Source organism: Bos indicus, chromosome 4 (genome assembly GCF_029378745.1).
Source record: "Bos indicus isolate NIAB-ARS_2022 breed Sahiwal x Tharparkar chromosome 4, NIAB-ARS_B.indTharparkar_mat_pri_1.0, whole genome shotgun sequence".
Taxonomy (NCBI): domain Eukaryota; kingdom Metazoa; phylum Chordata; class Mammalia; order Artiodactyla; family Bovidae; genus Bos; species Bos indicus.
The window spans coordinates 56,783,375-56,810,913 of NC_091763.1; the positions used below are offsets into that span (position 1 = coordinate 56,783,375).

The window sequence follows — 27,539 nt, forward strand, 5'->3', positions numbered from 1 at the left end:
ATGAATATTATGCTTAATAATTCTCAAGAGGTCTCTTAACTCTCCCCCTTCCATTTTTTAAAATATTTTTTTACAGTGTGAAGAAAACACAAATCTTCAGGATACTACCCGCTACCTCAAACTTCCTTTTTCCAAGGGCATTCTCCTTGGGAATAATAATCAAGCCATGAAGGCCACAAAGGAGTCTTTTTGGATAACATCTTTTCTCTGTTCCACAAAACTCACACAAAACGGTAATGTATAATACTGTTTTATTTGAAAGCCCCTGTATTTAAGTACTCATGTGAATTTTAGTTGGATATTCTGTAAACATCAGTTTTATATTTAAGAACTTTGCACTAGAAAAATTGTTGTTGATCCTTCTGTTTGTGGTTTTTAATAAAATAAAAGTAATTGTGACCCAACAAACAGCTAAATGTGTATAGTTTAAGGACTACAGAATTATCCTGGTATTGGAACCCAATACTCAAGTCCTCAAATAAACCATCAAAACCCAGCTGCTTAAAAAAAAAAAAAAAGGCAAAGATTACCACCAACTTAATCTCTCTTGCTTCATAAACTGTGCTAATTGCAGGCTTCAGAGTAAATGCTGTTTTCTGTTTAATTAGATGGATATTACTTTTCTATTCTAGCATTACTTTTTATGTCAGTGATTGTTTAGAAAGTTATGATTAAGAAAGCAAGCTCTTCTCCTTGGCAAATTGTTCTGAAAGCATTGTCTGTAATGAAGGAAGTAAATTAAATATTTTTGAATTCTTCATGGTCACCATGTAAGGCTTCTGGAAAGCATCCTGAATGCCATATAATAAAATTAGTCTCATTCTATTGAAGACAATCACTTTATAATAAGGTATGTCTCTTCCTTGACTTTAGGATTGGGTTACATTCTTTTGATAAGCCCGTGGTAACTTGAATAAGATAAGTAGAATATGCATTTATTATACCTAACCTACAAAGCATCATGGGGCTTCCCAGGTGGCTCAGATGGCAAAGAATCTGCCTGCAATGCTGGAGATGCAGGTTCGATCCCTGAATCAGGAAGATCCCTTGTAGCAGGAACTGACAACTCACTCCAGTATTCTTGCCTGGAGAATTCCATGGACAGAGGAACCTGGTGGGCTACAGTCCATAGGGTTGCAAAGAGTCAGACATGACTGAGCATGCACATACCACCACGACCACAAAACATCTAAGAAAAGTTCTTTCTTCTGTGTCATACAGCTTGGCCCAGCCTACACTAAACAAGCTCAGAAAACTTACAGTAGCTTCTACCTGGGCAAAATTCTCTAACACAGAGCCTATTTTATAATATAATGTTGAATGTCTCGCATAACTTATTGGATACTGTACTAAGAGTGAAAAACAGAATGGTTGTATTAATAACCATATTGCTTCTTTACCTTTATGATCACTTGGCTGTCTGGCATCTGAGGCTCAATGCTCAACATTATAGGAGGCTGTTGTACTGCATGTAGCTAACCCAGGAAAATACCTGAACTCAAAAATTGAAGTATAGTTTCTAAATGATTTCATATCACTTTTGCACCCATGTAAAGTCAAAAATCTGAAGCCAAATCATAGTAAATCAGGGCTCTGTATTGTTAGGCAAAAAAAATGCTCCTGTGCTTAAACTTTTTAAAGTGTTATTAGTTCTTTCTTCTGTGTCATATAGTAAGCAATACATATCTTTTCTCAGAACATGAAATGAGAAAAGAAGCAAATTTTGGCATTATTATAATGACCACTTTTAATGATACCATCCAATTTGTCAAACAGTGCTACTGTATTTATATAGGACCTTGGCAAATTATTTTTTTTACATTTATATCGGGTTTCATTTATCCCCTTCCAGAGGTATTTTTGGAGACATATTTCTAAAAATAAACTATGTAGTTTATTTGTAGTAAGTTTGATTGAAGGTAGCTATTGCCAAATTAGGTTATTACATCAGACTATCAGTATTCAATGGTTAATGATCTTACTTAAATAAAACCTTCATTGACAGAATTCCGTTATGACTAAACAGCATTTACCAAATCTTAGGCACTTTTTTTCTTTTTTGTGAGAAGAGTCTAACCCCAGAGAGGTTGTGAAAATAATAAAATCAACGTTTTTGACTCCCTTAGGTGTTATTTTCATTCATCCTATATGGATGAGTTGTGTGTCTCTAAAGAATCTGGTTCGTATTTAACTCTCTGCCTCCATTAGATTATTTTCAGCCAGTATTAGTTGTCAGTTACTGCTGTAGTAATTACTATAAACTTATTGGCTTAAAACAACAATAATTTATTATCTTATAATTTTGGAGGTAGAAAGTCTGCAATCTTATTCCCTGGGCTAAAATCAAGGTGTCAGCAGGGCCACGTTCCCTCTTGAAATCTCTAGCAGGGAATCCCTTTATTTACCTTTCCTAGGTAAGCACCTGTAGTCCCTGGCTACAGGCCCCTTTCTCCATCTTCCAAGACAGCAACAAAGCATATTCGATCTCTCTGACTCTGATCATCTTCCATCTTTTAAGGACCCCTGTGATGAGAGTGCTCCCACCAAATCATCCAGGATAATACCCCATTTAAAAAATCTTTAACTTAATCACACCTGTAAAACTCTTTTGTCAGTTAAGATAAATCCATGGGTTAGAATATGGACATCTTTGGGGGCCATTATTCTTCCAAAGATATAAACCTAACAATAGATTCTCTGCCATGAAAACATTTGGCCCTGCCTGCTTAATTATTTCTAGTTCTAGGGTTTAGGCTATTAGACAGAACTGTGAACATAAGACAGAGGAAAACAAATCCTGATAACTAGAAGCTGCTGCTCTGTAAAAGCAGAGAACATTTTTCAAGTAAATAAACTATTCACGAAGTCATTAAACATCTCACTATATAGAAAGCAACGCTTGACACATTATTGAAGACTAATAAGTGCTTAATTACCATTGTGACTTTGATTAACCTTGTCAATGTTGGACAGCTCAAAATGAGGCAGGAAATGAATAGTGTGTTTAAAGACATGGGACGGAGGAAGGAAGTTCTTTTTTCTGAAATTTACATGCTAGACACATGTCTCTGTGTAGAAGTAATCCACTTCCAAATTGGAATTAAATTTTTTTTGTATTCATTTTACTCGACTTGGAAAATATACAAATCCCATTTCCATTACAATTGGGCATTTAGTAAGTGATGTGGCCTCTAGGACAGTTTCCTAGAGCAGATTTGCATTTCAGGATTTCTAAAGTGTGTCTGTCTACACACGTTCTGTGTCTTCCAGTGTCATTCTTAGATAGCATAGTGAGGCTAGTGCACTGGCTGGACTGGACATCTGTGATTGCCAGATCAAGGAAATATTTTAAGTTTCTTAAAAGTAGGGATCAGAAAAGGAATCACTTTACTTGTTTGTTAGCTTCCTTGGACTGTTAAAAACAACTTTTTAAAACGTTAAGAAAAAATGAAAACAGTGCTTAAATTCAGTCTAACATTTGTGCCAATACCGACTGTTCCATATCCCCTTCTCCCTCCAGTAATGGGTGGTTTATTCAGTCTCTTCCTGAGATGGTGGTTTAAAAAAAAAAAAAGTAGGGATCAGGTCATCCACCTATTTTATAGCTCTTGGCAGATCAGACATACAGTCAGTACACACTTAAATGATAGTTGAATGGAATGTATAAAATTCTCATTTTCAGTAATAGGTCCTAGCTGCAAATTGGCAACTGAGGTATCTTCAAATGGCTAAAATAAAGACCTAAGAGATGATAATTTTGACTTGATTCTGAGTACATGGCATACATGATTAATTGTGTCCAGATGGACAAAGTATAATACATTATTCTCCTTTTGGCTTCATTGGGAGCAGTCTAACGATTCCTCAGACTTCTTGCAGGAAAGATGAATAGCCCCATCCCGGACCGCTGTCATCTGCTATCCAGCTCTGCTGATGACAGTCCTATTCCTTGTCCTCTACTGATGCCACTTTGCAGCCTGTAGAGCCTCCTTCTTCCTCTGCACAGGGTCCACCCCTCACGTTGAACGCTCCTGCAAAGGGCTCATTCTAAAGGGCAGGGAGAGAGAAGGAGGGGGCAGAGCTGGATAGGAGGGGGAGTGGGAAGTAAATGGTAGCACAAATTATAAAAGAGGGGCTGCCAGGGAAGGCGGCAGGCACCCTGAAGCTAGATGTGGGAAGTCCGAGCAGGCCAGCAAGCAGACCAGGAGAATCCTGGAGAACTTTCTTTGGTCAGCTGGTCTCACCCTGTAGAATCTCTCATCTAAATATAACCAATCATATTTTAAAATGTTTCAATCATACCTCCAGGGTGTCTGAGTTAGACGTGAATGTTCAACATTTTCAGGGTTTTCTGCTATGAAAATAATCATAAATTCCTTTTTCAATGTCAGTTTTTGAAAAATTCCCTCATTTTTCTAAGTCTAAATCCTCCTCCTCCTCTTACCCCTATTTGTTATAGAAAAATGTTCCTATTTAGTGCTAAGTTTCCTACTTTTGGTTCCTTTGTGGTTTTTCCCTTGAAATTGGCTTTGGTGGAAGTTGCTTCTATTTCCTCTTCAGATTCTTATGTTTTTTCTCTTTATTTACTGTGTGTGTTAGATGCTCCACTGTTTCCAACTCTTTGTGACTCTATGGACTGTAGCCCACCAGGCTCCTCTGTCCATAGGATTCTACAGGCAAGGATACTGGAGTGGGTAGCCATTTCCTTCTCCAGGGGATCTTCCTGACCTAGGGATCTTTGTTTACTACGTCATGTTTTCTTTCTCATCATAACTATTTCCTTGATTATTTGTTATTGTGTTTGGTGTTTGCTTTTTTTTTTTTTTTTTTTTTGGTCTTTCTTGCCTCTTGGCAAGTCCCATTCAAGTTTCTCCTGAAACAAGTGCTTTGAAGCAGAAAACCCCTCCTGGCTTCTCTCGTGGCTTCTCTAGTATCTCAGTCCCACTGGCACCAGGAGAATAGCCCTGCCAGGTTCCCCTGCCCTGGGCACGTCCTGCTTCCATGAGCCTTGTCAGTTGTTACTGCTGTCATTGGCGTCCGATGCCACTGACTCCTTGTTCCCTTTGGAGACCAGTGAAGATGGGCACCATGTGCAGGAGCTTCTGCCCAGGAAGGAGGAGGAAAGGATTTATTCCCTCACCAGTGAAGAGGTTCCCTGAGGACTCTGCTGGACACAGGGCTCACATGTCAGGTCAGAAAGAAAAGGGAATTGAAGAGCTGGGACCTGCTTTTGCCCAGAGTCTAGGGTGGAAGATGGTCACAGAGTTCAGGAATTGGCCCTGTCAGGTCCAAGGGCTCATTTGCTGGTCTAACAGTTGACTGGACTTGTCATCATTGTATGGTTTCCCAGGTGTCTCAGTGGTTAAAACCCATCTGCCAATGCAGGAGACACAGGTTTGATCCCTCGGTCAGGAAGATCTTCTGGAAGAGGGCATGACAACCCAATCCAGTATTCTTGCCTAGAGAATTCCATGGCCAGAGGAGCCTGGTGGGCTACAGTCCATAGTGTTGCAAAGAGTCGGACCCAACTGAAGCAACTTGACATGGCATGGCATGGCATCATTGTGCAGGAACCTTCTAGTCATGCCAGGTTTGGGTCACATTGTCAAGAAGACCTTCATTGCCAAATGGAATTGGTTACTTGGCAGAGTGCTATGTCTTGGGAGCAGAAAAGTGAATCAAGTGGGTTTCCAGCCCTCAAGAATCTCCCAGTTTAATTGGAGGAGGCAGAAAATTCTCCAGCCAGTACTTACCAACTGCCTGCTGTGTGCCTGCTCTGTTCCAGTGCTAGCACTAAGTTGGGGCCGAGCTCAATGAGGTTTTTTTCTCTTGGAGTTTACAGTCTTTGGGCAAATACAAGTAGCCTGAGAACTGAAGGATAAGCAAGAGTTTGTCAGTCAAGAGCACTGGGAAGGGAGAAAGAGAACACACTGTAATGAATGCCATCTTAGAGGGTTAGTTGGAGTCTGGGGGAGCATGCAGTTTGGGTGACCAGGTGGCAACATATTTAAGAATTCACTGTTTACCAGTTAGAACACTTTCCTGTGAGAGCCTGTTCTCTATCAAGGCAACTAATCTTCCTTTTCTGTTTGGACAGGTGATATGCTTGATCTTTTGAAATGGAGAACCCACCCAGACAAGATCACAGGCTGTCTCTCTAAATTAAAAGAAATTGATGGCTCCGAGATAGTAAAGGTAAATGCATCCTGTTATTCTTCTCTTAGAAATTTGTGGGATAAAGAATACTTAGAGGGGAAAGACAGAGGATATTTTATTTATGCTTTTACTTCTTTATCTAACAGTTTCTGCAAGATACACTGGATACCTTATTTGGAATTTTAGATGAAAATTCCCAAAAATATGGGTCTAAAGTGTTTGATTCATTGGTGAGTTTAAATTAACTTTATACCTTAATTTTGTCTTTAAATCTTGACTTTGATAAGACTGGTTTAGGAATGTGCACTTAATAGAATGAGCTCACTTGAAAGGAAACCTTCCCAAATCAAAAACAAACAAACAAAAGAAACCTTCCCACTCCCCCTGCCAAAAAAGTCTTGGTTTGCATTCAGTTTTGTAAAACTCTGTTTTGTTTTGTTTTAGGTTCACATAATCAATTTGCTGCAAGATAGCAAATTTCATCATTTTAAACCTGTAATGGACACTTACATTGAGAGTCATTTTGCTGGGGCACTTGCATACAGGTAAGGTCCTTTATCTTATTATTGGTTTAGAAACAGTTCCTTTTGAACTTTTTAAAGCAGAACCAGCTATATAGGAAAATTTAAAAGAGAATGTAGGAAGAAATGAAGCACAGCTACTCAAGTGTCTCTTGAGACAGTATCTTCCTTTTTCACACATCTTTTTGATGGCTGAAACTTATTTTGATTTTAAAAGGTTGGGTCGGGGGAAGAACTTCTGAGTTCTAGTCCTGAAACCTAAAATATAATGTTTTCTTTTTGCCTCTGTTTCACTTGATCTTCTGTAGTCTAAAATACCTGGTTATTTCATTTTGACAGTCAAGAGCCCCATTTAATCATCACACTCCTTGGTAATTCTAGATGTCTTTAAGAAAGAAATATAATGGGAAAACAGCCTTTGCCATCATACCATTTTAAAGTCCTTTGTTCATTCATTTGTTAATATTTATTGAGTGCCTCCTGCATGCCAGACACTAAGCTTTGTGCTGATTGTATGAAGAGCTGGCCCATGGATGCAAGGGGTTCAGTTATTAGACTCTATCCTCTGTTACCAGCTGCCATTTTAACCGCTGCTCCTTTCTTATCCACTCAGATAAGATAAGCAAGACTAAAAGTGAATGAATAATGACATGCTGTAGCTGGTACCTGCCTACATGTAGCCTAGAAGATAACAACTCCTCTCTTTCTGTCCTATGGGTGACATCTTCCTGGTCATGGGCCTGCTTAAATACAGCCCTGAAATGTACCCCAAAGTTCCATCTCCCCATTCCACTGCTGTCATTGCTATTCTGTCAGTTTTTTTTAGTTTATAATTGTTTTTTTTTAATTAGGGGATAATTGCTTTTCAATGTTGTATTAGTTTCTGCTGTACAAAGTGAATCAGCTGTATGTATACATAAATCCTCTCCCTAGCCTCCCACCACCACCCCCCATCCCACCCCAGGTCATCACAGAGCACCGAGCTGAGCTCCCTATGTTATACAGCAGCTGCCAATGTTTTTATCTTATACACTAAATACCTATGGGCATGTGCACGCAGTCGTCTATTCCCAGAAGTGCGTTAAAGGGGCATGGAATCAGGGCTTTGCCCTTTCCCCCCATCTGTGTGCTGTATAAAAGATAGTAGGTAACCAGGTAAGCATTTCATCCAGTTCCTTTGGTTGTTTGCTTCCATAGCCTGGTAAGATTTACACCTCTGATGTTTAAGTGAATGGAGTCATTTTTGCAAGACTTGACCTTCTACCGACGTGAGTTTTTCAGAGGGTGAAATGTTTGAGCAAGGATAGTTTTGCCCTTGACCTAACAGTTTGGGCTCTGGTGTGAGGGGTCACTGTTCCAAATGATACTGTCTCTGGAAACTAGAAAACAGTGGTGTAATGTCTAAACTTCAGATTAGCCAGGAATGCAGCTAATCAGTTCTAATAAGACAAATAAGGCCCGTGGAATCTTCTTGGGCCAGAATCATGACCACTCATCCTCAAAAGTAGTGTTCCCATCAGCATATACTGACTGGAACATCCATGAATTCTCCTCGGACAGAGAAAAATTTAAAAAATTGCTGTTTTCTAGACACCAAGAACTGGCCAGTGTTAAAGGTCACGTGACTGCAATCTTGATAATTTGAGGTGTGGAGGTTAATTCCATTTTTATTTCTTAAAACAATAAAACTTCTAGAAATTACTTGGAAAAAATAAAACTTGGCTTTTCTGGAAATTACTAGGCCATGCTCTGATGGTAAGCCTCATTCTTCCCACAGGTCAGAGAATTGGCTTGTTAAGTCCATGGGGTGTGATTTGAAATGAGGAGGTGGTATCTTCATCCTTCCCCACACCTCCTTTTGCCTCCAGCTAAATATTTTATCCAAATTAGGATTTCACTGGGGAGGAAATCCTAATTAGCAGTTGTCCGAGATTGACCATGGCAGTCAGATTCAGACACTCCCCTGGCCTTTCTTCTGATATTTGTGTTCACCCGTTGGAAGCACGGCCAGAAGCAGCAGGGCTCGTGGAATATGTCCAGATTAAAAGGAATCTCGCTGGGAGGAAATGTTGTTTCTCTCTTCAGCTTCAAAAAAGGGGTAATGATGGTGATATGCAGACTTTGTAAAATTATCATAATAGTTTGACAGAAACGTGAGAACTGATGGAAAATGATGCCTCCTTGTGATAAAAATAAGCATTTGATTTGTTGGCTTCTAATTGAGAATGAGACCAACTGTACCTTCTGCACATTTCCCCTGTATTTTAGAGATCTCATCAAAGTACTCAAGTGGTATGTGGACCGGATCACAGAAGCGGAGAGACAAGAGCACATCCAGGAGGTGTTGAAGGTAATGACACGCTGTGGATAGCACATCGTAGCCCAGCAGTGCTGCTGCGTGGTGATGCCTAAGCAAACTGGTTTCCTCAACACAGGCAGTAATCGCTGATGATGTATCACTGACATTCCAATTCAGTGATCTTAATCAGTTTGTGGCCGCTCCAGAGATGATGAGATTTGAAAATAACTTTGCCAGACTCACTGGAACCTCCCTAGCATTAAATCTTTAGTCCTCCAGGCTCTGAACACTTGAAATCTAGAAGGAAGGGTGGAGAAGACAAGACTGCAGATGAGCAGTTAAGCTTAGAAGTTCCCTGTTCTTGCTTCTACCACTGACAGAGACCATCTGAGAACCATTTGTCTTACATTTTAAGGGCTTCCCTGGTAGGTCTGCTGGTAAAGAATCCATCTGCAATGGAGGAGACCCCAGTTCAATTCCTGGGTTGGGAAGATCCTCTGAAGAAGGGATAGGTTACCCACTCCAGTATTCTTGGTCTTCCCTGGTGGCTCAGACGGCAAAGAATCCACCTGCAATGTGGGAGACCTGGCTTCAATCCCTTGGTTGGGAAGATCCCCTGGAGGAGGGCATGGCAACCTAAACCAGTATTCTTGCCTGGAGGATGGTTAGCAGGAATCATAATGAGGAAACCTGAGATTTTACAGTGTCTCGTGGTTTAACACTGCCCATATCTCTGGGCCCTACAAGCTCTCTATATATGAAGATGTTGATACCTTTCTTGCAACATGTTTGTAAAGAATCTACCAATAGATTCTTTTTTAAATTAATTAATTTTAATTGGAGGGCAATTACTTTGCAATATTGTGATGGTTTTTGCCATACATCATCATGAATCGGCCACAGATATGCATGTGTCCCCCACATCCTGAGCCCCTCTCCTACCTCCTTCCCATCTGTCAATAGATTCTTAAGAGGATTGTGCAGTAACAGCCTTGGCAGCCTTTTGATTTCGTAATTGAGTACATAGTATTTGATGTCAGTAGATAAAAGTAAATAGGTGTACATTCTAAAAAACAAGCATTTTACTCATTATAAATTTGTCATTTGGGGCTGATTGAAGGTAAAATGCAAGTGGCAAGAGAACCTACCAGCATAGCAGAATTGTTTTTGAAAAACAGACCACCATATCTTTGTTAATTATATTAAAAAAAAAAAATCATCTGAGGATCAAAAACATTTAACCTCTATAAGAATTATCTCTTTAAGAATTACATATAATTTAAAAATTATCTATACTTTTCCTCTCATTAGGTGTTAGAGAAAAACAGCTCTTTTGCTATGAGTAAATACTATTCAAAAATCACACTGGGCCTTAGTACTTCAATCAATAATTTAAAAGTCTAATGGTGTACTATAGTTTTGTGTTGTGTCATTGTTAAATAAATACCTTTGATTTTCTTTGAAACTAACATTTTAAAAATTTTGTTTTAAGGCCCAAGAATATATTTTTAAGTATATTGTTCAGTCTCGAAGGCTGTTTTCCCTTGCCACCGGAGGACAGAATGAGGAGGAATTTCGCTGCTGTATTCAGGAACTGCTCATGTCAGTTCGTTTTTTTCTTTCACAAGAAAGCAAAGGATCTGGAGCATTATCTCAATCACAGGTAATTGTCTTTTCATCTCTGCTGAATAGAGGAAAAAATGAGTCCAATTTATTTATTTTTACCTAGCCGCCTAAGTGAATATTTTCTCCATCAGCATTTCATAGCTCCAGGTTATATTTGTAGCTTAACTGACTTGGAATAGCCTTTTAAAAAGTCCTCCAGCTTCTAGTACCAGCAGAGCAAAAGTTGGTAATGTCTTTCTTTGGACTGTTATCACCCTGAATGGGGAGCCTGTTGGTTTGCATCGGCCTCCATTCCAGTTTCTAGAACTCACGCTGATGATTGGAGACACCCTGTCAATGTCACCTGTGGGGAGGAATTTTTCTCTAGCTAGTCTGCTACTGGAAGGACTGATGCTGAAGCTCCAGTCTTTTGGCCACCTGATGTGAAGAGCTGACTCATTGGAAGAGACCCTGATTTGGGCAAGACTGAGGGCAGGAGGTGGAGAAGGAAATGGCAACCCACTCCAGTGCTCTTGCCTGGAGAATCCCAGGGACGGGGGAGCCTAGTTGGCTGCCGTCTATGGGGTCGCACAGAGTCGGACACGACTGAAGCGACTTAGCAGCAGCAGAGGGCAGGAGGAGAAGGGGGCGACAGAGGATGAGATGGTTGGATGGCATCACTGGCTCAATGGACATGAGTTTGAGCAAACTCCAGAAGATAGTGGAGGACAGAGAAGCCCGATGTGCTGCAGTCCGTGGGGTCACAGAGAGTGTTGTTTTGAGCAACAAAAACAACAGTCTGCTGCAGTTGTTTTCCCCAAGCCTTCCTTTTTTTTTTTTTTTTTTTTGGTACACTGTGTGAGCAGTTCCCCAACCAGGGATGGAACCCAATCCCAGGAATGAGACTGGTGAGTCCTAACCACTGGACCGCCAGAGAATCCCCACGTGCTGTATTTTAATCCATGCACTTGAGGCTCATTGTACTGGTCTCGGCTAAACTGCATGTTGTTTTGTTTTCAGTTGGCCCTAATCATCCTGGGAGTTATTTTCTATCACCAGTGCTCAGCGGTTGCTGCCAAAGTATATTACCAGGAGTAGCTCTCATGTTTTGTTTAAGAACAGGATCTATCTACTTTTCAAATAGTGTGCTGAGCGGTCATTGTGCTGAGAGATCATTCTGAATATCTTTCTCTACACTTTCTTAATACTTCTTGTACCTGTTTAATTTTAATAACTTGATTTAAAAAACCTGGATGCTTGGGGCTAGTGCACTGGGACGACCCAGAGAGATGGTATGGGGAGGGAGGAGGGAGGAGGGTTCAGGATGGGGAACACATGTATACCTGTGGTGGATTCATTTTGATATTTGGCAAAACTAATACAATTATGTAAATTTTAAAAATAAAATAAAAAAAAAAAGAAACAGATAAAAAACAAACAAACAAAAAAAGCCTGTCAGATGGAGAAGCAACTTCCTTATTACTCTCCCCTGGAGACTTGAGACTTACAATCACTGTGAATTTGGATACAAAACGGGATATTGGGAGATTAGATCCCTAGGAGTATTGTTGTAACTTGGTGTCTTTTGCCATTTGGAAGGCATTATATATAAAGGCAAAACACTAGAAATGTACAAGCCCCCTCCAATAACAATGCCGTGTTTTTCTGACTATTTGGGAGCTGTTCTTGTTACTTTCTTCTTTGCAGAGGTGGACTTACCTTCCATCTGGGTAAGGATGTTGTCGTTTAGTCACTAAATCATGTCCGACTCTTCTGCGACCCCACAGACTATAGCCTACCAGGCTGCTCTGTCCATGGGATTTTCCAGGCAAAAATACTGGAGTGGGTTACCATTTCCTTCTCCAGGGGATCTTCTCAACTCAGGGATCAAACCTGTGTCTCCTGAATTACAGGTGGATTCTTTTACCACTGACCCACCGGGGAAGCCCCTGGATAAGGATACAGGCTCTTTTAATATTATTTTGGCTTCTCTTGTCAATGGTATAATCACTGAACTTTAGGAGAGTTGCCAGAGATCTCAATGTTAAGTTGCCAACTAATCAAACCTTACTTATCAGCTGGTGATATTTGAAAAGGATATTCCAACAGGCTAACCATATTTTCCTTTAGATCAAAATTCTCAGAAGTTCACTACTGTTATAAAAACTGTTGAAAATTTCAGTTTTCATTTTGAGATTTTTCTTTAAAAAAAAAAAAGAAAAACCTCTATCAAGGATACAACGTACCTAATTCACAACTGACAAGTATTCTCCTACTCTCAAGAGTAACCTTAAGTCATGGTTTCTCAAATGAGAATGTCTTGCAATGGACTCCTGAGATTTTTTTCTTCTTTAAAGTTAGAGAAACATTCTTTTACTTTCATTACGTTACACTGAATCCTAGCCGTCTCTCTGAGAGATTTGGGCTCTGAGGTACAGCCGTGATATAGAGCAGCTTCCTTTTCTATATTTAACCTCCAACTGCTCTTGATTCTCTAAATTCTACCCCTCCATCAGAATAGTGAAGCAATTGGGACTTCCCTGGACGTGAAGTGGTTAAGACGTCACCTTCCAATGCAGGGGGTGTGGGCTGTATCCCTGGTTGGGGAAGTAAGATCCCAAAGCCTTGGGGCATGGCCAAAGAAAAATTAAAATATTAAAATATATTTTTTTAAATAGTGAAACTTTCACACCTTCAAAGAATCATATTTGATTCTTCTTTTTTGACTGTTAGCTTTTTTTCAGGAGATAATATATAAAATGCGTACATAGTTTTTTAGTTTGATGCTAAGAGAAAATTTATATAAAGAAGTGGTTAGTTTTCTTCATTAAGCAAAGAGGAATTCTCCTTCCTCCCTCTATATTTTGGGAGGAAGGAGAATTTTAAACACATCTTCCCATTCCAAGTCCCCCTTTGATCCCACACTTTCATAGCTGTCTCTTCTAAGATGGAAGGTGTCACTAATCTGATTGATCCAATATGTTAGGTTACTGTCACTGCACAACAAATGACCATGATGGTGTTAGATGACACCCATTTATCAGGTCAGATTCTGTAGATCAAAAGACGTGGTCAGATTTTTGGCTTAGGGTCTCCTGTAGCCAAAAGCAGGGGGTTGGCTTTGACAGCTTATCTGGAGGCTCTTGAAAGGAATTCACCTTCTAGATCTTTCAGACTTTGGACAGGAATCAGTTTCCTTATGGGTGAGAGTCCCATTTTCTTGCTGGCTGTCGACCAGAGGTGGGGAAGGGGCTGGGTGCTCTTAGCTCCTGGAGACCACTCACATTCCTTGGTGTATGGCCCCTCTGATCCTCAAAGCCAGGCACAGTTTATCAAATCTTTCTCATGCTTCAGATCTCTGAGTTCCCCCACGTGTCAGAGAACACTTCTGCGTGGGAACAGCATCAGGGGACAAATTTCTTGGAGATCATCTTGGAACTCTGACTACTGTGTCCAGAGCCAAGGATAGCCATTGGTCCGGATTCTTGCTTTAAACACAAAAATCCCAGTTTCCTTGCTCCATTTTGGATTTTTTCCATGTGAGTTACAACTCAGCAAATTCTGTCTCCTGGAGGCAGAATAGGCCATCCCAGCAATCCTTCCAGTTGGATCAGTAGACAGCTGCTCTGTAGAGCTGATACTGCTGCTGCTGCTAAGTCGCTTCACTGCTAGGAGGTTCATTTGGTCATCCTGGCCTAAGCCCAGCCTGCTAATAATTCTGTCCTTGGGAGCAGGACAGAAAGCTAACTCAGGTGTCTATAGTCCATTCCAAGGACAGCTCTCTACCCTGGGAACCCCAAGAAAAGAAGAATGGTGGAAGGCATTGAGCCCTGAGACCCTGCCCCAAATTCCTATTAATTATCTTTTCTCTTTTTGTCTTGGATACCAGGAAGATCAAAACAACATCATGTTTTTATTTGCAGTAAAAATCTTTAGCTTAGATACCTGTGCAAATATCTTTCTGCCCTCATCACAAGGTCCTTTTTATTTATCCTTTTTAATAATTGCATCTTACACTTCAGGTACAAATATCTTTTTGAAATAAAGAGGTATAAATAAAGAATTGATGCATACATTAAGGGATTTATGAGGAACATCAAGTTAGGTGACTTTTTAGTGATCAGAAAGCTGGCCTCATTTAATTTTTTTAAACTTCATCTTATGACTCAGTTCTTTGCAGAGTAAAATGAAGGTTATATAAATATAGTCTTTACCAAAAAATATCAGGTTATTAATTTTAAAAGCATTCAAGTAGATCTATAATTTTTAAAAGTCAAAGGGAGAACATAGCTGTTGACCCTAGCACCTTGAGCATTCTGACAGTTCTGACATCAGAAACAGGTCTCGGCTCTTCAACATATTTCTGCTGCTGTTAAATATGTAGATACCAAAGTCCACAAATTTGAATTTGATTCTGTGCTTGAATCATCAGCATATGTAGACTTGACCCACTTTCTGCTGGTGTCAGATCTCATTGGTAAATCCGACAGCCATTGAATCTCAGCATATTAGAAACATGTGCCTCTTCCTCCACCAGGTGGTTGATCAATTTTTCTTTCCACTGCCCTCCTTTCGTGGAATTTCAAAAGGCTGAGTTTGTTTTGATGTACAGTCTTAGCCCAATTTTTAAAGTATGCCCTTCAGGGTTTGAAGTTAGCATCTATTTTTTTTTTTTCTTTAAAAAAATAATGATCAGGTTTCTTCATTTATGTAAACAATATTGTTCTTAATACACACAGTTTTGGATTTTCATTAGATCTTGAAGTAACCCGAGGGATTATTCTAATGATCTTGTCATTTTCCAAGTGATGAAGCTGAAACCTAGGGGATTAAAATGACTTGCCCAAGGTCACAGAATTGATTAGAAGTCAAGCTAGTCCTACATATAATCTAGGTCTTCTGATGCTTTCTGGTGTTCTTTGTTTTTTCTTTAATCATAAATTGAGTGTTTTAGGGAATTAATGTGTTTGGCTTCTTAAAGGTAAATGAGATTTAAATGAGCACTTCAGAAACCTTCTCCAAAAAGAATGAAACATAAATAATTACAATCCAGGTCTTGGCTGAGTATTCCTTCCATTTGATCACGCTGCCTTCTGCTGAATCTGTGGGGGTTTTGTCCATCACTTTGCTAATGTCAGTTGTTTTACAGGATTTCCCAGTTTTTACTATGTTGTACCTTTGCATGTTTTGAAAAATTGCTCTGTTTTGGTATACCTTTTTCCCCTAAATTTTGCCCTTTTAGTCTTTTTAGATTTAGGTAGAAGAAGCATTCGACATTCTATTTCCTACCATTTAAAAATATTTGTCACAGTCTTAAACTCACTGACGTTTTTATAGCTGATTTTTCAGGGCATATCTGGGAATTGACTTAAATTTCTTCTTTTAAAGGCTGTGTTTCTGAGCTCCTTCCCAGCTGTGTATTCGGAGCTGTTGAAGCTCTTTGACGTCCGGGAGGTGGCCAACTTGGTCCAGGACACCCTGGGCAGTCTGCCGACCATCGTGCATGTGGATGATGCCCTGCAGGCCGTTAAACTGCAGTGCATTGGCAAGACTGTGGAAAGCCAGCTCTATACCAACCCAGGTAAGGTGTTGGGTCTCTCAGATGAAACAGTGTCTCTAGAAAGCCATTACTTACATTTTCTAGTCATAGGTCAGCAGAAGCAATTTAAAAAAGAAATTAAAGACTTCTTTCTCAGAAGCATTGTGTATTTGGATGGGAGAGTAAGTTTATCAAATAGTCAGACACAAAAGTATGGCTCTTAAAACTTTATTTCTGGAAAGAATGAAAATCCTAATAATTAAATTGTTAATTCAGATCACAACAAGTTTTAGTGTAGGGCATGCTTTTTTCCTTGCTGTAGATTTTTTTTTCTTTTAACGTTCAACAAAATTGAAAATTTTTCTTTTCAGAGATGCTTACAGGAACCTGCTATAATCCTTGTTTGTTTATCTCATTTGTCCTTAAAAGTTTTCCATCAATTTGTTCTGAAAGTGGGCGAAAGTTTCAGTGTGTTGTCATTTTTTTATATATTTTATCCTAATAGCAAGTGACTACTTGCTAAGTTGATTTTGTCATAATCTTTTTTTGGTTTAGTCGCTAAGTCATGTCTGACTCTTGCAACCCCATGGATGGTAGCCCACCAGGCTCCTCTGTCCACGGAATTTTCCAGGCAAGAATACTGGAGTGGGTTGCCATTTCTTTCTCCAGGGGATCTTCCCAACCCAGGAATCAAACCCAGGTCTCCTGCATTGCAGGCAGATTCTTTACCGACTGAGCTATGAGGGAAGCACATTTTGTTTTCCTCTAGTTTTTTTTTTTTTTTTTTTAATAATAAAATGCTAGTCTCATTTTAAATTTTATTTTTAAAAGTTTCTATCATTATCACTGAATCAAAAACTTTAAAAAATTATATTTTGAGAAATCTCTTTTCACATGAATACATATATGTGTGTGTTGTATTTTTGAAATAGGACTAAAATATAGTTAAGAAACCTTTTTTACATTATTTTATTGTGAAATGCTTTAAACATAGAAACAGACTATAGCATAATAAATCTCAACAATGGGAGATATTTACCTTAGATCTTTTAAGAGATCTGTCTTAAATAGAAATAGGCCCTCTTGTATATACTCATTTCCTTCATATATGTTTCCACTATCAGATTCGGTTCTATTTTCTGTGTCTTTATTCTGTAGCTATAAAAACATATCATTCTTTACCTTTTCAAAATTTTTTAATCTTTTAGTCTTTATATAATATTATATTTAATGTCATTCTGTAGAGTGCTTCTTTTTGATTAATATTGCACTTTTTAATTCTTCCATGCTATTAGATATAGCTCTTGTTCTTTTTTACTGTTATATAGTAGTCCAATGAATCTTTGTATATTGTGGTTAATTTATCTTTTCTCCTGTCGATAGACTGTTAGTATGTTTCTGATTTTTTTCTGAGATAACAATGTTTCAATGTGAAAGAGGCTTCAGCCTTCTGATTTCTCCCCATGAAAACACATCTCATCCTGGAAAGAAAGATGCTTCTTGTAGTGGTTTTCAGACTGTACCCCTCAGATCCCTAGGGCTCTGCTGCAATGATTAGAGCTTCCTTGAGGGTGAAGAATAGGCGATATGAAGTAGAAAGGATGACGGTCCCAACTAGACATCCAAATTTGACTAGAATATCAATTCTGTCAATATCAATTACCAAACTAAGAAGAGTTTATTCTCCTAACAGAGGAATTGGTGATTTTTACCATATTTCTCTCTTACTGGCTAGATAATTCTTTGTTAGGTTAAAGTCTGACACAAAAAGAGCAACATAGATAATGAAAACCATTTCTAAATGTAAGGAAATTATTGTTGTTCGTTATTGCCCCTGGGAGATGTGTTCTGTCTGTGGACTCAGTTCCCTGTTGATTACTGATGCTCAGGAGATGGTAGAGAAATCATACTGGGTCTCTGTCGGAGGTGATGAGATTATTTACTGGGGCCAGAATAGAAGGACTAAAGAGACCCAGGGAACGTGGACCCTGAAAGGCCTGTGCTCGTGACCTAGAGGAGAGACTCGGAGCCAGTGCTGGGGATTAGTGATGTGGAAGAGGGGGAGGGGAAGCCTGCTTCACTTATTCTGTGGGACACTCCTCGTGGAGGGTAATTATGGGGAAACATCAGAGAAGGCAATGGCACCCCACTCCAGTACTCTTGCCTGGAAAATCCCATGGATGGAGGAACCTGGTGGGCTGCAGTCCATGGGGTCGCTGAGGGTCGGACACAACTGAGCAACTTCCCTTTCACTTTTCACTTGCATGCATTGGAGAAGGAAATGGCAGCCCACTCCAGTGTTCTTGCCTGGAGAATCCCAGGGACGGGGGAGCCTGGTGGGCTGCCATCTATGGGGTCTCACAGAGTCGGACACACTGAAATGACTTAGCAGTATAAACTTCTGAGAAACAAAGTGACTCCTGATCAATGGATCACATTGAGGCACACGCACAGATGCTAGTAAGAGGCCTGACTTCCATCAGTGCCCCCAGGAAGATGGGATTAGCTTGCTGTTTAGTGACTCGCTGAGCTTTCCAGGTGGCACTAGTGGTAAAAAAAAAAAATTACCCAGGAATCATAACAACAACAATAAGGAAAAACCATGAATAGCATCACCAAACTATGGTGAAATCAGATTCATGTTTTAGATAAACTTTGACCTGTTAGTTTCCTGCTGGTACCACAGTGACTACCACAAACTTAGTAGATTAATGTAACTCAAATTTCTTATGTTACATTTCTATAGGGCAGAAGTCCAAAAGGCTTCTCACTGGCCTAAAATCAGGGTGTGGATGGAGCAACATTCCTTTGTGTAGTGTCTGGGGAATAATTTGTTTTCTTGCCTCTGACAGCTTCTAGAGGCTACCTACATTCCTGCCTCCTTCATCTTTAAGGCCAGCAGTCTAGCATCTTCACATCTCTGACTCTGTCTTGCTGCTTTCACTTGTAAGGACCTCTATGTTTACATGGGTCCCACCTAGATAATTCAGGATAATCTCCCCAGCTCAGCATCCTTATTTTAATCATTTCTGAAAAATCTCTTTAACATAATCTATTCACATAACATATTCACAGGTTCTGAGAATTAAGATGTAGATGTCTTTGAGGGGAACAATTTATTCTGCCTACTACATAGGGGTAAAATGAACAGTTTAAAAGCAGTGTGATGGTAGCTCCATATATGAAAGGCAAAAACACTCAGGAGTCTGAATTTTATTTACTTGTTGGAAGTAAAATAAATGGAACATGAAATCCTACAGTTATATGAGTACACACATCTTGGCCAGATGGAAGTTACAAATGACACTTTGCTGATTAAAATTATAAATCTGAACAGGGGAAAATAAAATAGGGATAAGTACATTACAGGGTATCAACTGGCTATGTATTCAGCTGAAGACAAAGTATTTAATTCTTGATGGCCTTAATGACAGTTCCATTTCTCAGAACACTGAGTATGGCAGAGATAATTGCTACTCTGAGCTGAATTCTGATCAACAAAGATGAACTGGTTAGTGATAGAGAAGTGAGAAGGATCTGAGAAAGTGATTTCATTTTCTGGGGCATTCATTTTAGCCAGAAAGGCATACAGAGTACAGTCAGCCCATGCTTTAAGAAAATAGATTTCAAAATATTTTGGAGAACAAGACTGTAGATGTTACAAGCTCCTTAGGAGAGATAGAAAGTTCTGAAAGTTTTCTTTGTACTAGAATCCTATATTAGGCTTCTCCAGAGAAGTAGACCCAATAGTGTATGTGTGTGTGTGTGTGTGTGTGTAGCTTTATTGTAAGGAATTGTCTTATGTGTTTGTCGAGGCTGAGAAGTCCCAAAATCTGCAGTTAGCAAGCTGGAGATTCAAAGTTGGTGACATAGTTCCAGTCTGAGTTCCAAGGCCTAAAAACCAGGAGAGGTGTTTGTATAAACTGCAGTCTAAATCTGAAGGCAGGAGAAGGTGGATATCTCAGCTGAATGACAGGCAGAGAGAGTAAACTCTTCTTTACTCCACCTTTTCTTGTATTCAGAGCTTCAACGGATTAGGTGAGGCCCACCCATGTTGGGGAGGACAGTCTGCTTTACTTAGCCTACCAAATCACACATAATTCTCATCCAGAAATACACTGTAACACCAAAGATAGCATTTAACCAAATACCACTTAACCAATACCTCCCATGGCACAAATTGACATATAAAATTAACCAGTGCAAACCTCAAAGAGAAAAAAAGTGGAGGAGATATGCAAAGGAAGCAATATGGCTGCAGAATACTTCCAGTTGAGCTTACCTTAGAAATTAACACTCACAGAAGGCAAAGAGGGGCATACAAGGTCAACACCACAGAAGGGAACAACAAAAACGTGGTAGGAAGGTTCAGGCCATCTTGAGTTAAGGGGCAGGGGCAGCCTCAGGGCTGGAGGCATTCTACAGCCAGGCAGAGTCCCGCAAAGTGAGAGTCTGGGGCAGCTGACCAGACCTGAAAGACTTCGCTCAGATTTGAAATTTAAGCAGCTTGTTGTTCCACGTCTGAATCATCCGGGGTCCAGGCAGGCTTATTTAAGGTATAAAAGTTGAGCTGCTCACTTTTGCTTTTCTCCCCACAATTCTATTCTTACTGTTTTTTGAAGGCCAGGAAAAGGTCTCAGTGATGTTGGAGAAGACAGCTTGCCATGAGTAAAGAGCAGATTTGAAGGATGAAGGTTGAGGCAGGGGGAGGCAGAAGCATGGAGAATGGGGACTGAGTGGCAGTTGAAGTTGTGGGAGTGAGAAGGTGGATGTTGAGTCTTCTCAGACCACAGGGCAGGCTCTGGGGGACTGTGGTTTTGCCTCCATTTTCACTGGGCCCCATCGCTTGGTGCTTGACTTGTTCAGCAGAGGTCTGTGGTCATTCCCGAGCTATTTGCTTGCTAAGATAAGGTCATACATGTTTTTACTTTGGGGTAATTGAGCAGTTTCTCAGGCAAACCACAGTGTAGATAATAGAGGTGAGCATAAATGCACGGAGTGTGTAGTGATGAGAAACGTGCTGGTGCCACCTCCTATTCCCACAGACTGAAAAGCCAGGCATCTCAGGGATTTCGTAAGAAAGTACCCAGAAGTCATTTTTTTTCCCTTTTGCCAGAAACTCCCCAGTTCCCTATTAGCTCGTTTGTGGACTTGATGGCCGCAATGAAAAAGTAAAGGAGAAAGGGAGGAAGGTGGACTATAAGACAGTTTTTTAAGGACATCTTTGTTGTTGTTATTTTTAATATTTGGCTGCACTGAGTCTCAGTTGTGGCATGCAAGATCTAGTTCCCTGAGCAGGGATCAAACTTGGGCCTCCTGCACTGAGACCATGGAGTCTTAGCCACTGGACCACCACAGGAGAGTCCCCATAAGACTGTTTTTAAAGTTTATTCTGGGAATGAATGCCTCTACGTGTCCATCCCACCCCCCACTTCAGGCCACAATATTAAAAAAGGATGTGTGATGGTGTATCTATTAATTTGACGACTTGAAGAATAAAATCTCACTACAGTTGATGAGTGCCTGTAGCTTTTCTTTGAACTTTAGGTAAAGCCTAGTTGAGTATTGACTTTTCTTGCACTGTAATTAAATTTCTTTCACATTAGAAAATGCCACTTGCTCACAACTTTTCTATTAACCACAGCTGACACTGTAGCAGACAGGCCTTGTAAAGATGCACGGAGTTGCAGGAACGAAGAATGCTCTTTTTCCCCTCAAAGTACAATGATAATGCCCTGCCCACCTGCCTGGTCCCCTCTCAGTGTTACTTCACTCTGCTTGGAACCGACTTTCTCCTGTTCCTTCCTGAATCAAGTTGACCCATCTTTACCCTTCAGAATTCAGTTGAACTCTCATTTTCTCAAGAAATCTCTTATCTGCCTCACCCATCCCATCATCAGTCTCATTCTTTGGCTTTTTACTTCTTGGATAACCTAACACATCTGTAATAACTGAAGAACTGGTGATTTAGTTGTTTCCAGTCTGTCTCTCCCCTCTCATCCCAGAATAAGAGCCTAAAATAACATGGGTTGTATTTATCCTGAAGACAGTTTTATCTCTAGCTTCCATAACAGTGCCTGCTGCATAATAGACACTTGATAGATGCTTCATGAATGCTATGTACTAGGTCATGACCAGGATCAGGATGGAGCAGGAATTGTTGTTCAGTCGTTCAGTCGTGTCCGACTCTTTGTGACCCCATGGACTGCAGCACACCAGGCCTCCCTGTCCATTACCAACTCCTGGAGCTTATTCAAACTCATATCCATTGAGTCAGTGATGCAATCCAACTGTCTCATCCTCTGTCATCCCCTTCTCATCCTTCCTTCAATCTTTCCCAGCATCAGGATCTTTTCAAATGAGGCAGTTCTTTGCATCAGGTGGCCAAATTATTACAGTTTCAGCTTCAGCATCAGTCCTTCCAATGAATATTCAGGACTGATTTCCTTTAGGATTCACTGGTTTAATCTCCTTGCTGTCCAAGGGACTCTCAAGAGTCTTCTCCAACACCACAGTTCAAAAGTATCAATTCTTCGGTGCTCACACATCCATATGAGTTAAATAAGCAGGGTGACAATATGCAGCCTTGTCATATACCTTTCAGAATTTTGAACCAGTCAATTGTTCTATGCCAGGTTCTAACTTGCTTCTTGACTTGTATACCCGTTTCTCAGGAGACAGATAAGGTGGTCTGGTACTCCCGTCTCTTTAAGAATTTTCCACAGTTGGTTGTGATCCACACACTCAAAGGCTTTAGCATAGTCATGAAGCAGAAGTAGATGTTTTTCTGGAACTCCCTTGCTTTCTCCATGATCTAGCGTATGCTGGTGTTTGATCTCTGGTTCCTCTGCATTCCTTAGTATTTTGCTTTAAGGGTGGGAGATTGAAACCACTCTATAAGAAACCTGGGCCACACAGAGATCCCTAGCCCTGGGCTGTTGTCTACCTGTGTGGTACTGACTGTGTGTGCATGGCAGGAAGCCCCTAAATCATCATCAGTCCTGTCCATTTTGAGCGTTTTCTGTCCACAGTGTCTGAAGGGCTTGTTTGCAGGTTCTGTTGCTGTCTGTGACATTAACCGTTCATTTCCTGGTATCTTGGATCACAAAGGCCTAAACCAGCTCTGATTGCAGGGCTTTTTGTCCAGCGGCTCTGCTCCATTCAGAGCTGTGCCACAGCCGGACCCCTCGCCCACCTGGGGTACCATCTCCGCATCCTGAGGCTGCCATGGAGCAGCTGCTTGGGAGTCGTGCTGGCGTCCAGCCTATACTGGGACAGTTGGTGGAAAGTGGCTGGTAACCCTGCATGCCCCTACAGGACTCACAGCCCTCACTCACTGGGAGACAGAAGACTACAAAGATGATTAAAACTTTGTTGCTAGAGGAACAAAGATGAGAACTTTCCTTGAAATTAACATCGAGAAGGAAGTTTATCAGCATTTCTTAGCTGCTGTTTCCTCTTCCTAGCCCCACACCTATTGGAATTGCTAATGGGAGCTGGCTTTATCTCTTCAAGTGTGTACAGACAAAATAAAAAGTAAGACACACCATACACACCATACAGTGAGCTTTATCTGAGAATCTGAATCTGAGTATTTGACCCTTTCAAGGACAGAACCTGCATAACAGATTCTATTGTTTAGAAACTTACTGTATGTTCAAGTCTGGGTTTTGTTTTTTCTTTGAGCCTTTCTCTGTTTTCTTTTGAGCCTTCTTGATGACTCCAGGTGTTTTGTTTTAAAGGTAAGAATTAGCATTTTAACCAGTCAGCTCGTTTGGCATTTACCCCTCGATTCTATCATGTGCATTGGCTAATATTGCCCTAGTAATGGAGAAGCAGCAAATCTTCAGGCAACTCATATATTTCTTTTTACACGCACCACACACCAATTATTTGTCTGCCTTACATTTTGGCAGTAGAGATTTCCTTAACAGTTGGTTGCAAATTGAATTTTTAGAAATCAAATCCCACTGGCTGCAGGAACATATCAGACAAGCTTTATCTTCCTTTCTAATTAAGCATCACTAGGCAGTGACTCCTGTCATTTAAGCTTTCAGTTTCCTTTTCTTGGTTCTTTTTGTCAAGTAATTGTTTTATAAATAAGTATCGGGCTTCCCTGGTAGCTCAGCTGGTAAAGAATCCACCTGCAATGCAGGAGACCTTGGTTTGATTCCTGGGTTGAGAAGATCCCCAGGAGAAGGAATAGGCTACCCACTCCAGTATTCTTGGGCTTCCATGGTGACTCAGCTGGTAAAGAATCCACCTGCAATGCAGGAGACCCCGGTTCCATTCCTGGATTGGGAAGATCAGCTGGAGAAGGGAAGGGCTACCCACTCCAGTATTTCGGCTTGGAGTACAGTCCATGGGATCGCAAAGAGTCTGACAGAACAGAGTGACTTTCACTTTCAGTTTCAATGAAGTTCCCTGGTAAGGCTTCCTGTTGCAAGGAAGCCTGCAATGAGTTCTACTGAATTTTAACACTTTGTGTTCATTTTCTGAAAGTGAAGCATGACTGTGACTTATGTGGTTTGTTTTGATGGTAAACCTCAGGCCACACCTCATTGTGTTGGTAGCCCGGTGGCAGGCATTAAAAGAAATATAACTGCCAACCTCACTACTGAAAGAAATCAAGAAGACAACAAGAGAAGTCAGGCAAACACCAATAAAGGCGCTTTCCGAATTGTGAATACTTAAAATTTTTATTAGGATACAGGATCATACATTTTTTCCCTATGGATATACCTTATTATACTGGCTAGGAATCCAGTGCAGTGTTGAATTGGTGAAATTGGCCTTCCTTGCTTTATTTTTGATCTTAAAGACAAAGCATTCAATCTTTTACTATTATGTTAGCTAACAGTAGGTATTTCATCAAGGCCCTTTATCAATTTGAGAAAACTATCTATTATTCTTTAATTATCACCTTTTATCATTAATGGATGCTGAATTTTTCACATGTTTCATACATCTGCTAATATAGTGAATCACATTGATTGATTGACTTTCAAATGTTAAAACGATCGTTCATTCCCAGGATAAACCTATTTAATTACTGTATGTGTGTTATGCTAAAATTTTATAAGAATTTTTGCATCTATATTGATGAGAGATAGCAAATCTGTAGTTTTGTCTTAAAATGTCTTTGACTGATTTTGGCATAGATAATGCTGGCCTCATAAAATGAGTTAATTGTATTCCCTGTTCTATTTTCTGGGAGGATTTATGTAGACTTGATATGCTTTCTTCTACGTATTGCTTCATAGAACTCATAGAAGCCACCTGGGTCTGGAATTTTCCTTGTATGCTCCTAATAGCAAGTTGAGTTTCTTTAATAGGTATAGAGTTATTTAGCTTATCCATTTTCCCTTGAATGAGTGAGGTGGGATTATAGCTTATACAAGCTGTCTATAAGACACATGGATTTTTATAAACCAAAATTAATTCATTTGAATTGTTTCACAGATGACATCTTTTAGAAAACCAAGCAAGGTAGGCTAGGGTATTTGCAAGTGGGCACATCCTATAAATAAAATTCCCATTATGGGCCCAAGATAGGCAATAATTTTGTGTTCATGACATCACATTGAAAAATAAACCTTAAGGACAATAGGCATATTCACTGTTACGTCTTCAAAATATTGGGATATATACTGCATATAAGTCAATTTTTAGATTACTTATCACCTTACTATTTCAAATACTTATGACAAATTAGAGATCAAAAATATGAAAAAATATTCAAGAAAAGTAGAAGATAGTTTAAGATATTCATGACATGAATGTAGTCAAAGTTCCAGACAGAGGAGAGAAGAACTAGCAGTAGCAGGAAGGAAATAATACTAGAAATAATTCAAGGCAAGTTCCCAGAACTAAAGGGCATAAGTTTATAGATTTTAAGAGCCACGACAAAGTATATGATCATAAAGTTTTGAATTTCAAGGAATTCCTGAAAACTTTCAGAAAGAAAAACAAAAATAAAACAAAAATCTGATCATGGAGAAAGGGTTGGAAATCAGAATAGCAGGAAATGAAAAGTGTTAATTTAGCCAGAAATTGTGATATAACTCTTTTAAGAGGCTGAAGAGAAGAAAAAGAGAAACAAAACAAAACACTAAAAACTAAAAAACAAAACAAAAAACTAAATTCTCATCTACCATAACAGAAGTGAGTCGATGATCCATCTCAATGAAAAGTCTGGAGATAGCAAGAAAAGCATGCTATTTAGGTATTTGGTAGTAAAAACAAACAAACAAACAAAAAAAACCTGTTTCAATAAAAGAGTGAAAGGCCAGTAGTCATGGGTTGGAGAAGCGACTACTGTTTTTCAGTATTAACTTTGTAGAACGAGTACTTTTCTAACTATATGTGTTAATAATTTAGCAATTAAAATTAAAGAGTAGATAAGGATTTGCACGAGGTTTGCATGGGCCTGTTAAATGTGACACTAATACTTCTCCTCCCTCCAGATTCCCGGTACATTCTCTTACCTGTCGTGTTACATCACCTCCACATGCACTTGCAAGAGCAGAAGGACCTGATCATGTGTGCACGGATCCTTAGCAACGTATTTTGTCTCATCAAGAAAAATAGCTCAGTAAGTAAACACAGGTCATAGGATATAGTACCCATCAGATGGCTTCTGGAAAGAAAATGTTAAGTCTTCTGAGAAAGCACACCAAAGAATCATCCTTTGAGACTCTCACTTTCATGTCCATCTATATTGGACTTTTTACTTTTCTTCTAAAGGAATTTTTTTTTAACCTTGTTGGATGGCTGTAGCCCCAAATAACCTGCGTGTCTTAAACTTGTATTTCAAGAAAGAACTGAATACCCAATGAGAAAAATTAGAAATCTCAAAGCCTCCCACATGTGTCTTTAATCTTGATAAATCCTCTGTGGCAAGAATAAATTATTGCTTGCAAAGACAGTCTGTTTCGGCCCATTCAGTGAAAGACTGGATGATGATGGTCAGAGCTTGGCCACAGGCCTTGGGCCAAGCCCTGTGCAGATAGTGAAAGCTAAAGAGAGGCCCAGGGGCCTGGTGGTATCTTGCACCAAAACCATTACTAATCACTCCATTGTCATGGCTCTAGGAATTCCTGTCAATGTTCCTAACTCTTGAGGAATTGCAGTTTGTATTAGACGATGCAGTGTCAACAGAGAAAAATTGCATGCTTGCTTATAAATGGGGGTAACCCCCTGCATGCTCATGGTTCAGAGGTCTGGTGTGAAGTCCATGTGCGAAGGATGTCCTAGTTTAGTTCCATCAGTTTGCACCTGTTTACTATGCAGCCTCATCCGTAACAACGTTTACAAAGCAGGATTGGCAGTGAATGTTGGGATGCCTGTTTCTCTGCCTCCCACTTACTAGCATGCTATCGTTTCCCCATTTTCCTTCCCTTGGAGTTATGATCACCTT

General features: G+C 39.9%; 1 protein-coding gene across 3 annotated transcripts in view; it reads left to right on the top strand.

Moving 5' to 3' along the window:
• DOCK4 (dedicator of cytokinesis 4) overlaps nt 1-27,539 on the top strand; it is a 477,852-nt gene that overhangs the window by 319,651 nt on the left and 130,662 nt on the right. For all 3 annotated transcript variants that reach the window (XM_070787253.1, XM_070787255.1, XM_070787254.1), the window contains exons 17-24: nt 77-233; nt 6,098-6,195; nt 6,303-6,386; nt 6,601-6,701; nt 8,946-9,027; nt 10,469-10,639; nt 15,970-16,162; nt 26,587-26,714. In XM_070787253.1, coding sequence (XP_070643354.1) covers nt 77-233; nt 6,098-6,195; nt 6,303-6,386; nt 6,601-6,701; nt 8,946-9,027; nt 10,469-10,639; nt 15,970-16,162; nt 26,587-26,714 — 1,014 coding nt within the window. The remainder of the gene's footprint in view (nt 1-76; nt 234-6,097; nt 6,196-6,302; nt 6,387-6,600; nt 6,702-8,945; nt 9,028-10,468; nt 10,640-15,969; nt 16,163-26,586; nt 26,715-27,539) is intronic.